Source organism: Strigops habroptila, chromosome 3 (assembly GCF_004027225.2).
Source record: "Strigops habroptila isolate Jane chromosome 3, bStrHab1.2.pri, whole genome shotgun sequence".
Lineage (NCBI taxonomy): Eukaryota > Metazoa > Chordata > Aves > Psittaciformes > Psittacidae > Strigops > Strigops habroptila.
The window spans coordinates 66,436,445-66,448,953 of NC_044279.2; the positions used below are offsets into that span (position 1 = coordinate 66,436,445).

The 12,509-nt window shown below is 46.0% G+C and overlaps 1 protein-coding gene across 1 annotated transcript in view; it reads left to right on the forward strand.

Annotated features, from left to right (window-relative positions):
- SLC6A12 (solute carrier family 6 member 12) overlaps positions 1-10,697 on the forward strand; it is a 40,333-nt gene extending 29,636 nt beyond the window's left edge. The window contains exons 13-15 of the mRNA XM_030479917.1: positions 3,764-3,864; positions 4,948-5,118; positions 8,351-10,697. Of these exons, the coding sequence (XP_030335777.1) occupies positions 3,764-3,864; positions 4,948-5,118; positions 8,351-8,494 (416 nt within the window). The 3' untranslated portion in view covers positions 8,495-10,697. The remainder of the gene's footprint in view (positions 1-3,763; positions 3,865-4,947; positions 5,119-8,350) is intronic.
- The last annotated feature ends 1,812 nt before the right edge of the window (positions 10,698-12,509 follow it).

A 12,509-nucleotide genomic window follows, 5' to 3' on the forward strand; every position in this document is an offset into this window, starting at 1 on the left:
CTAACACAAATATCTGTTCTGAGTTTCCCCTCTCCCAGCACATACGCCAACCACCCACTACTTGGCAGGTTTCCACTGCTGCCAAGTAGCTGCTTTTGCAAAGATCTGAGGGTTTCCTCACATATTGCTCTGCCTGTGAAAGGATTGTGCAGCATTGGACCTGCTGATCGTGTTCCCTAGAGGGGAGCACCAGAGGGACTTGGGATTTCCCCCCCTCCTTCTCTTCTCTTGCTTCCACTTTGGGACAGGCAGCCCTCAGGTAAACAGGCATGGGTTTTGAGCACTGGGAATCACAACATGATGCCACCAAAACATGCTGCAGGGAGGATATTTTCCAGGCAGTCACAGCACGCACATTAGGACTAGCTATTCCAGGAGAAAGCAAGTAGCTCCCTCGCTGCAGGAGAGCAGGGGCTGAAACCATTAGGACTGTTTACAAAGCTAAAGCAAACTGATGCCAGTGGGTACCTGTGGGTGCCCCTAGTGTGAGCCCGCATTGTGCTGGTATAAATCTTTCTCTCCTCCTCTTGCTCACACTCAGTGTGGCTGCCAGAAGCAGCAGCCTCCTCCTGCCTGGATCCTGCCCACCAGGCTTGCTCTGGCTGTGTGTGCTTTATCCTCTGAGATGCACCAGCTACAGGCAATATATGCTTATTTATGGACTTTACCTGGTATCCAAAGGGTGCGCTGTTGCAGTGCCACAGTGCCTCTGTTGCTGGCATTTTGCACAGGTTTGGGGCAGGTGTTGATGCTGCAGGTTTGCGACAGAGAGGGAGCATATATAAGCTTAGCACTATGGCATAGAGCTGGGGTTATTACCTATTGAAATCCCGTGGGTGAAATTTGATATAGATGAATGCAAAAAAAAAAAAAAAAAAAAAAATGCAGCAGAAAAGATTTAAAAGGGAGGTTTTTTTCCTAGATTCCAAACTAGGAGATCTGTGAAACTCACTGTTTCTGAATATTGTAAAAATAAAATAAAATCTTTGTCCCTTTCATTTTGGGTATCACTTGCAGTTGTTACAAGCTACGTAAAATAAGAAGGGCTCCATAAGGACAAGGCATAAGGGTGTAAGCAAATCTCCAGTTGATTTCATGTGAAATTTATTCCCATGAATGTACGTACCAAAATTAAATGATTTGTCAGAAAAGCGTGTAACAGCTTTGAAAGTATGTGGGATTGGTCAGCACAAGAGAATTAGTACCAGCATGCATGGATAACTACCCTGTGCCTGCATGCCATTCTTCCTTGTCTCGGAATATTGGGGATAAAAGCAAACATCTTTGTTCACTTCAACAAAAATCTCTTTGGGGAAATCTTTATGGTTTTCTCTGCAGGAGTTTTATCTAATCCTTCTAATATGCTGGGAAGAGAGGGGGACTGCACACATCCTCCAGCTCTTAATTTGCTCAAAAACCAATGATGAGTGATTGAACTGATGACTTCTAAAGCTTGATTACTTTTTCATCTGCCTGTGAAATGTAGAACATGTAAAACCTCCTCTTCATATACTCTCTGAGGACATTCATGTCAGTCCCCATTGTGTTTCATCACATCACTTACTGACTGCCACAGTAGCCATGGAAATGCAGGATCTGATGGTTGTATTAGAGAGAATAAGGATAAGGATAGGTGGAGGCACACCATAATTAACAACATAAGTTTTGGGTTGCTTTCTTGATGAAGGATAGATGTCTGTTATGTCTTTCTTTTTGTTTGCCATCTTTGTATTTCTTTAATTGCTATGTTTCTTCCACTAGATCCTAGACCCAAATTTGCAGTAAAACTTTGGCTTCCATAAAGTTGCATTATGACTTATCATTCATATGTTTGACATCACTGTGTTTCTGTGGAAACACTCTATGGTACAAGAGATCGTGCTATGCTCGTATTCTAAACCGCGAGTCGCATCATTTATGTATCTCTCATATTTTTCACCCTGTGGAAGATTCTGGCTTTTTGGCAAAGTAATTTTTTTTATATCATCTCCCTTTTCTCCCCAGTATATTTTCAGAAATGCTATCTGAAGCCTCATGATATTTACAGCTTGGAAGCTTTAGGGTTCTGTTCTCTGGTGTAGGCTGGGCTCCCACACAAGGCTGCGTGTCCCTTGATATGCCACAGCTTGTTGTCTTTGCTGTCTTTGCTTGAGGCTCCTTGTTAACTTGCCAACTCAAGATGGGAACCATGAAGTGTTCAAAGAACCTGCCTGCCTGCTCCCTCCCCCAGCCTAAATATGGCAAAAAGCTGGATTTAAAAGAGCTTTCCTGCAAACATTAGTCATGGGATATAGAAAATAATGCAAAGAGTTACAAAAAAGAAAAGCAGACAAAATGTGCTTTTGTAGCATTCTTGTATTTAAAAGAAACATAATATGGGAATTTAATTCTAAGACATAAAGAACACAAACCAAAATAAAACTCACCAAACCCCAAACACCCACAAGTATGGCCAGTCCTCTAGGCACATATTTTGCCCAGCCCAGCTCTCTGGTGTTAAGATGCAAAGAAGCAAGGTCTCATCATGCTTGCATGTGGGAACCGTGGCATCGCCATGAGTTCACAGCTGAATGAACACCCCTAGAGGCAGAGCCCTTCTTTATCCGCTAAGCACAGTATTATTTCATTCCAAGGTGCTTAACTGGTAATCCTTTTTCTGGACAGGCCAGCTCCATTTTTTTTTTGTCTAATATTGTTGCCCTGTTTTACATGAGACAGCCTGTTAGAGTACCTCTGGTTAACTCTAGTGAAGATGATGTTAGGGCATCTTGTCAATGACCTTTTGATTCTTCTTCATCTTACACCTCTTTCTGGCAGTGATTAGGCGCTTGATCCTTGAAGACGTCCTAAAGCTTACTACAAGGTCTCCTGAAGTCCATCTGCATTATGTTGTCTCCTCAATATACCATTGCAGATATTCCCTCTTTGATCTTTGGGTTTGGAGGAGTCAGTGGTTAGGGTCTGGCCAGTGACAGGACTTTTAGATGCTCTTCAGAGGTATATCCCTCTCTGGTACACCATGAGATTCGGGTGGGTCCCTCATACTGTGAACAACATAATCTAGTAAGTGAAACTAATGAGAGGAGAAGGAGGAGATGAAGCACCCAGAGAACAGCTTACTGGACAGGACAGCAGCACTTGCAGATGGAAGATTTGGTTTCCAGAAGAGTTTAGACTGGCAGGTCTTCTAGGTCTATGCCAAAAATAAAATATTCTGTGGAAAGCAAGCTCTTGATGACAAGGGAAATGCCCAGGTCAGTGGGGATCCTTGACATCACTTCCCTGGTGTGCTGATCTGGTTACAGAAATATGGTTTTGTTTGGTGTTCTCCACTCTCTTTGTTTCTTTTTGCACTCTGGACTCACACAATCCCATGTACTCAACCTGCAAGGGCTGTCCTTTGCTTATCTATGAACCAGTCACCCCTCCTTGCCTTGTGCTGGTCCTTACCAACTCTTAGTGGCATATGGGCTGCATCCTCTCACTTACAGCTGCTGCTGTCTGAGGACGGGGCATTTCTTCTGTGTCAAGCCTTCTGATAAGTTATGGCTGAAATTAAAAGCCTCCATGTGTATTTAACCAGAGATGGGCCTTTTCAATGCCAGGAAAGACCATTACCTGCTGCTATATTATTGGGATAGCTGTGGCTTTGCCAGGATAAACACTGAGGGTAAAGAAAGTTGGGATCTGATGTGAATAGTGGTTGAGGGAAACAACAATGATCTGACCATTGGCTTTGTCTCTGTGCTGGCTGGTGGACAAGGTGCCAACCGCTTCTACGACAACATTGAGGACATGATTGGTTTCCGGCCGTGGCCCTTGATCAAGATATGCTGGCTGGTGTTCACCCCGGGTATGTGCTTGGTAAGTGCAGCTATGACAACATGGCATGTTATTTTGGGTCCTTGGGTTCTCAGTAGGAAAGGCCGATTTATCTTCAAGGTGCTGCTGTAATTTTTTCAAGCTGTTATGGAGAAGCAGAAGCTTGTCCATAGCTGAAGTGCTGTTTATTTCCCGTTGTAAAGCCTTATCTTTTGCCTGGAAAATTAATCGAACTTGAAAAGCTACTTGTTTACTGCAAAGGCAAAGGGAAATATATCCTCAAAGCCTGGAGAGGTTTGATCAAATTAGTTTTAAAACCAAGACTGGTGAGAATTACCCTGTTCTGAAATACTTGCTTCAGCCTGCGTTCCTGGGACCTCCTGTGGTTCAGAAATACTTTTCCACAGCCACTTGCTTTCTATATTATTAAATATCTTCTAAAACTTCTGTGACAACTGTATTTAAAGAAAATGCACACAAAGTCAGGCAAGTTCTTGCCTGTTTTGAGTTTATGTCCAGTCTTGCTCCACTGACTTTTACATGATTTCTGAGCCAAATTTTGCTCCTGCATCTGATGTTCAGAGTTGAGTGTTTTTTTTAACCTCAGTGGGAACCGAGATGGAATCTACAGCTACAGCTTACAAAAGGTTTCTAGTCCTTTGTCCTCAGGCTCCAGCAGGAGTTGAAAAACAGGGAAATTTTCAAAGCAACCCAAATCATCTGAGAGCCCTGGTGTTAGAAAGCCCCAAGAGGTGTAAATCTGTGCCTGCATGGTACTTCTGGAGGACTTCTGCCAGTGAGAACTACAGTTCCTGACTTTGATACAAATAAATTGGTGTCTCAGTGTTGCTGGACCCTCAAAGCTAATGCCAGCTTTGCCTAGGTTGAAATCTTTGGAAGTCTGAAGGCTTTACACTGTGTGGAAGCCTGGCCATGGACCCGAGATATAACTCCTTGTGCAGTCAGCATGCGCCAAGCTCTGCTGTGCTGCAGCTAGCAAGGTCCATGCTAGTTCATGCAAGAGAGAACACTCACTGCCAGCCAGGTGGTGCTTGCAGGGTGGCTAGGCTGCCTGGCTTGTCTGCTCCCCTTGCTCTGGATATGTCTGCGTTTTGTGCTCCTCAGGCTGTCTTCCTGTTTTCCCTGATCAAGTACACACCCCTGAAATACAACAATACCTACGTATACCCGGCCTGGGGCCATGTGGTGGGCTGGCTGATGGCACTGTCCTCCATGGTCTGCATTCCTCTCTATGCCATCTTCATCCTCCTGAAAACCAAAGGACCCCTGAAGCAGGTACTGCGATTGTGGTCACTGGGAGGGTTGCTGATCCTTTCCTCAGATGGCTTATGGGAAAGGCCCCAGAGAAGATGCCTGTGGCACATTTCTCCTCTGAGAAGGCAAGGGAGGGTGAGGGTGGTCCTTCTCCAGAATGCTCTGTAGCTTTTGTTGGCAACCTGGAGGGCGTGGAGAATCTTAGCATAGCTCCCATGGTGAACATTAAAATGTTCAGTCTTCCATGAAACGTTGCACTACTGTGCTCGGTGTAATACGTAGACACATGAAGAGTGTCTCCAATGCTGGCTCCTCTGGATGGCAGACGACTCCTTCAGTGTGGGCTACCAGAGGTCACAGGTTGATTGGTTTGGTTTATGGTTCAGGTGGTCCCACTGGTCATGTAAGTAAGGGTGGCAGGCCACCACCTTTGTCTGCTTTCTTGTTACTCATCGGTGTCAGTGCAAACCAGGTGCAAAACCATGATCTGTTTTGCCTTTACTTCTTGTCCTTTGCTCCTGCTCCCCTTTTAGTCCTGGGTCAGGACCATGTTATTTTCTCTGAAGAAAGTACCTAAGGTTGTTAAACAGGACTCGCTCAGAGAGCTGCAAAGGTCTACCCTGTGCCATGCCCAAGCCTGCCCTCTTTCGCTGTAGACACCTTGTCCTGGGTACAACTGTGTCTAGGAAGATGGTGTCATGAAGATGACACTCCACCTGACCCATGAAGAAAAACCCTGAGTGATGTACAGTGCGTATAAATTTCTGCACAATTTCTCTTCTGGTCTTTTCCCATCCTCACTGGCTGCAGGCTCACCTGTGGCTGGTTGCAGGGTGGAGCAGGTGAACACTGAATGGAAGCATCCCTGTGGCTGTGGTGTAGGTCTGTGGTGTAGTCACATTGTAGGGTCATGGTAAGGAGGACCTTGTACCAGGGACGGGCTGTGTGCAGGATATCTTTCTTGGCTCCATTGCCTCAGGGAAGGTGAATCTATGCCCAGAGGGACTCTTTTCTACTGGCTGGGAGATGTGACTTAATAGGGAATGACAGGAGCTATGGCAGAGCTGGCTAATGCCCATCTCAGGCTCAGGACAAGATACAGTGCAATGATGAGATGGGAATGGTAGCAATGAAAGTGAAACAGTGAGAGGGGCATAAGACATGCAGGCAGGAAGATGGAGGATATGTATGGCCCTTAGGCCTCCTGGTTGCCATTGGTGGCCATGAAGAGATTACAGAGTTGGGAGGGAGCTGGCAGCTGTACAGCTCCCAGTATGAGGAACACCAGGTGAATCTTGTGCCAAGATGCTGTGTTATGGTTTGCTTCAAGTTCAGACCTTGAGTCCTGTCTCTTACAGCCCTCTCCTGTGCCCCGGGCCATTTAGTGATTATGCATCTGTCCTTTCCCATGGCCGGTTTGAAGAGTTTGACTGGGTAACTGATGACACGTGTGACTCCCCAGAGCTCAGAGGTTTCATATGTTTAAATGAGGACCCGGAGCTGTCACTGAAGTAATTGCCCAAATGTCCAGCCTGCTACACAAGCAATATTTCTCACCTGTTGCAAAGTGCTTTGAGCCCTTGGACTGAAATGCTGCAGTGAGTAGTGTTAATGCTTATTTTATAGCACATCTGAGGAATTGATTTGGCCAATTTCAGATGGAGTGTTTTTCCATTTGCCTTGGTTAAATGATATTAGTTGTAATTTCCAGGGACTTCTCAGTTATCTTAGTACGAAGAAACTTCCAAGGATGTGGTTTAGGAAGGAATTGGCTGCTAAACCTGGGTTGATTCAGGGGCAATCAAAGCCAGCCACACAATACCTTCTGGAACAGTTCACCTGCTTTAAAAGCAGGTTTTCTCAAAACATACCTGTTCCCTTTTTCCAGTCACACCCCAGAAATGTAATGAATTAATTTCCTGACACAGATGCTTCCAGGAACAGTGTCTTTCAGCTGAATAGTGCAAACCATTCACTGAAAGCAGGTTTGTAATTAGTAATTATGATCAGCCACTGCAACAGACTGATTTCTCTCGTTACACTTGACTGGCCAAGAAACACAAAGTTTGTTTCCTAATGTGTCTGATTAAGACAGCTTAAGCTCCAAAGACTGAAAACTCATGATGAAGTGCTCACAGAGCAGCTGCAGGCCAAGGCCAATTTCAGAAGTCATAGGGCAAATAGTTTTGAATAAATGAGTAGGTACGGGATTCTGGCAGACTGTTCACAAGGAGTGGAAGCACTGAAATTAATCCAGCGAGTCATGGGTGCATTGCCTGCTCTGCTTGCAATGCACTCGGCAAGAGAGGGATGTGCACTGGCCTGAACAGCTTGTGGTGGAAAAAGTTAGTAACTGCGAAAGTCAGTTTTCAGCAGGGAAATGATATGCTGGCCCATGGAGCTGGGCAGGTGGCTGCAGGACATCATGCGTTACTTGGCTTTGGGAGAAGATGAGGCACTCAGGAACGGGCTTGGAAATGAGGTAGGAAAGACCATCTGCCTCTGTGGATCAGCATTTTTTGCCTGGAGCTCCAAGTTCTGTGCCATTTTTAAGGATTAACTCCCCAAAGCTGACACAACACTAGCATATGCGTGTGTGGAACAGCCTGCAGCACCGCTGCATTGCAGAAGACAGGGGGAGCTAAGGGCTCCCCACAACCTCTCCTTGCACCACTGTAGTGTGTCTGGCTGGAAGAGGGGAGCCGGCGTGGCTTGGGGGCAGGAACCAGTCTGTGGAGGGACTGCTTTACCAGTGACGTGCCACCGAGGTAGGTATCACCTGCCACCCTGTTTTGGACCATAGCGGGAAATGCCCAGTACTTGCTGATGGTCAGACCATTTGGAAGGCTCCATAGCTCCCACCAAAGTCAACAGGAAGCACAGCTACTTGGCACAGAGACAAAAAAGGGCTATCTAGAGCTTTTTCTGTGGTCTCTGAGGCTAATCTCTAGCATCCTTCCTCACAGAAACATGTCTGTGAGGAGCCCCTCATCAGGTTATCAGTTCACAGCCCGGGTTTGAGCCCAGAGGTGGAATAATTGTCACTAAGGGCAGTTAAAGCAAGCCTGCTCTCCTTCCTCTCCCTGGGACAGCCATTCAGTGAGAGGAGCAGGGAGCTGAGACATTGGCTCTCTAGGTGCCTTTGCCCCTAGCAATGGTTGTGGATCACTATTGGGTGTCTTTATCAGCTATTTTATCAGCTAAAGATAACTATTCTTTATCAGCTTAATTAACAGAGGCTTCCTCTCTGCAGCGGCTAACTCAGCTGATTTCCCCAGCGGAGGACCTGCTGCAGCCAAAGAAGCATATGGCAGAGCCGTCTGAACAGAGGCGCCAGGGGTGGTCCCCTCCAGTCCAGAAGGTGCTCAGCATCACAGAGAGAGAAACCAACTTCTAAGGCACTGGGGATGTCTCCTCCATACCTCGAACTGATTCACTCTCTCATTCCCGAAGTGGTTTCTTTTCTCTCCCGGGCTCTTCCCTTCTCTCCTTCACGTCCGAGACAGAAGCATCTGGGACACCCTCTCCTTCCAGCCAGCTGGTTGCACCCACCGGGGCCAGCGTTTCTTTTGACTCCCTGTGGACAACTGTCCCTCTCAGCAGCTGAGGAGAGAGCAACATGCTTTGGTGGGAAGTGTCCTCCAGTACGGGCACTGGTGGGGAAGAGAAAAACAACGTGTTAACAAAGAAAGAGAAGGAAAAAAATTAGGCGGTCGTGTTGGGAGGAGGAAAGGAAACCACAGTGGTGAGAGAGATGATAAAAAAGGTGTGCAGGAGCAAAGTTAGGGATGCGGAGGCACAAAACGATGGGGCGTTAGTGTCGGGAATAAGTAAGTTGGTTCAGAAGTACATAAGAAGCTGGAGGATGACAAAGGAAAGTGCATTGCTAGGTCACCTACACACAAGGGAGAAGGAGCCAGGAACATATCATAAGCAATGATAAAAGGAAGCTGCAGTGTTAGTAGTTATGGCTTCAGTTGTCACTGAAGGGGAAGAGAAGTGACAGGGTGCTTGATGCAATCGTAGTTTTTGATGATGGATCTCAAGGCAGTCTCAGGCTGGAAAGGGGGTGAGGAATAACTACCCAGGGGACTTGCTCCAGGGGACTTGCTCCTGGTCAAAACTACACGGCCCAGTGAAAGCGTATCAGAGAACGAAACAGCTGAATATTTGACAGTTCTTTCAGAAAATTCCTGGAGTGCAGGAAAAGTCCCAGAGCAGCTGGTAAAAAAAATGAGCTGCAGCACAGCAGGGACAAATGAGACCCTGGGGACTGCACGCCCACAAATTTAACTGTGCTATGGGGGCATTTTGTAGAGGAATTAATGAAGGAGGCCTGATTCTGTGCTGCAGAGTAGCTTTGGGGCGAGGGTGGGGGAAGGATTGTGCTCCCTTGGCTTTGCTGCAGATGACTGCTCAGGGGATAAGGAAGACATAATCAGGTGCAATAATCATAAGCTCAGGCAAGATAAAGCAATAATTAATAGGTAAGATGAGTTCATTGGAAGCAGATTTGTCGAATTAAAGGTCTGTCATTGCCAGGGTAGTCATGAATGTGAGGCAATGGCTGGGAGGAATTGCACTCGGATGCAGTGTTTGGTGCAGTGCCAGATAGCTCTGTCCTATGGAGGCTGGGATTGCAAAACTCCCTGACAAAGCCTGCTTGAAGGCCTATCCAAATTTCACAGTTAAAACCATGGGAAAAGCTGGTGGCAGGATCCCCCCAGGAGCTTTGCCGTGGTTGAGATGCGCGGCTGTGTTGCAAAAGTGGTGCATCAAATCCATGCTGGAGAATGGCCATTAAAAGGAATCGGAGATGCCACAGGCTCCTTTACCCTTGTTCCTCATTCTAAGTAATTGCTTTTCCCTGTGCTGTGTGGAGATAAACCACTAGCACTAAAAGTGAGCGGGAAAATCAGGCCTCATCTGTGCAGTGTGGTACCTATTCCGATTGCTATGGGGACCTTATCTTTTGCAGTTTCCTGTGAGTTTAACTGGAGAATTAGCATAGGGCAATCATTTCCCCATTTAATTTCCTTTCCTTTAAAAACTAAAAAAACTGTTGGTGAAATGAACACTGAAAGTCAAATATCAAAATTTATATCTCTCTGGGACATTATCGTTTAATTGGAGATGATTTACTGCAAAAGGTAGAGGTAGCCGGCAAGCCTCATTACTGTTCCCTGCAAAGAACTGCAGCACCATGTAAGATACCATTTATTTTATTCTTGTTTTTCAAAGAGCTGACTGTCACGTTGCAGCAATAGTCGTGGGAAGAGCTTAACATCCAGAGGCTTGCAGTCAGGCCTCACGGTAAGTATATTGGTGTTATTTTCCTCTGCAGTGGGTCTCTACATGCAGCTGGAGCAAAAGCCAGTGGCTGCCACCAATAGGACATTTAACCCCTTTGCTCCTGCTGCCATGCCACTAAGATGTAAGGTAGTGCCATGCTGCCAGAGAAGTCGTGGAGATGTGTTCACTCCTTTTTCCAAGGTAGTCAGATAACACTGCAAAAATCCTAGACACAAATAAATCACTTTTTCAGTTTTGAGCACGAATGTAGGGCTGTGTTATTGAAAATAAATACTTCATGAGCTGGTTCTTCTGTTGCTTATGTGTAACCTGAGAGTAGCATCCCACCTCTGCCAGGAAGCCACATATTTTCATAAAGTTAGAGGCGGTATTGCTGTCCCCATTGAAAGCAACTACAGAATTCCCAGGATCAGGAAATTAATCCAGATGCTTCGGATGGGATTGACAGAGTCTCGGGAAGTTCAAGGGAAAGCTTGGTGACCCAGGTACACCCAGCTGGGGGAACAGGGGAAAATGCCATCAATAACTGCCTTTTGCTGTAAGACCCTGCAGCATGCAGGCATAGTTAGAGACCAACTAATGGTATAATAAACTTATATAAACACCTCAGGCATTGCTGCACACATACAACAGATCTGACAGGTTTCCATCAGCTCCTGGAAGTGGGCACTTCTGGAGACCTCCAAATCTGGTGGGAAAGAGCTCCCCTCCTGCACACCACCAGGGTGTAAATATGCTATTGAAGGGATGGTACGGAGAAGAGGGAGATAATATTTTCCCCCTGGAATTGTTGATAACATGCCAAGACACGATGCAATTAAAGTTGAAGTCCAAGGGAAGTTATGAGGTGGCCATGCTGTGCTGCTCCTCCTGGTTGGGGGAAAAACACTGGATATGGAAGAACGGACAGACATCTGACAAGCTTATCACTTCTGAATTTCAGGTTTGTTTGGGGTTTTTTTCATTAAAAAGACCATTTCCATCCCTCTCTCCAGAAAGGAAAGCCAGTAAAATAGTTCGTTAAAAAACAAATCAAGCCCAAAAGTCTTGTCTTTCCCTTCTCCTTTCTTCATTCTCTGTTACTTTTCTTCCCGTTTTTTCTGTTCGGTCTTCCCTCCTTTCTTCCTTCAACGGTGCCCTTCTGGCAAGTTTCTTCTTCCCAAAGATAAATGTGTTGTTCTTGAGCCTCTTCTCTTAGGTCCTCACCTGAATGAAAGTGATTCCTTGTCTGGCTGGACTGCTGCTCCCTGCACTTGGCCAGACAGGGAGACAATTCTTGCTTTTCTACCTTTGTCCAGCATGAAGTAATATGTATTTCTTCTCATCATCAGGATATCTTCAATTTTCATGACTCCAACCCTCAACACAGTTTTTTGGGGTGAGGAGAATTGCAGCAGCATATCCTCTTGGTTTGAGCTAAGTTGGGTTTGAACAGGGTAAAAGGAGATTAATGTTCATGAAAGGAGAAAATAAAATAATATAAGCTTTCGAAAAGTAAGGATTAACATTTAAGACCTGAGAGGCTGAGCAGATGTGTATATGCTGCTACCCAGTTCACTCAGCAGTGCTGCAAGGAAGGGCTGGAGCATTAGAGTCAGACTTTATTCCTGAATCTCTTGCTGGTGCCAAGGGGAGAGAAGAAATATGTCTAACAGTGCTGGGAGGCGGAGAGCTTGTTTTGCTTTGTTTTGTTTTTAAACCCAGAATAAGCCCTGCCCCTCCAACTGCTCTTGGAGCATGATCCTGGCTCTATTCTGAATCCCTGACCCACGACTGCAAAGGAGGACATGTATTTTTGGAGCTGTCTGTTCTGGTTTGTCAGGCTTGTGCTTGGAAAGCTATGTGGAAAGGAAAGGGATTCCCAGAGAGTAATGCTTTCAATGGCTATGCAAAGCTAGTTATGGGCATCTCTGTCCTGTCTTGCTCTTGGTGACATGCCAAGGCCATGCTGTGAAATGGTGTCTTGATTTTTGTCTCCTTTTTTCAACAGGCTGTAAAACAGTTTCCTGCCCAGCCTGGGTTACAGCCAGGACAGGGAACTTTACCATGCTAGCTGTCTAGGATGGCAGCTCTGGACTGGAGGTGTGCTCATGCTTGTT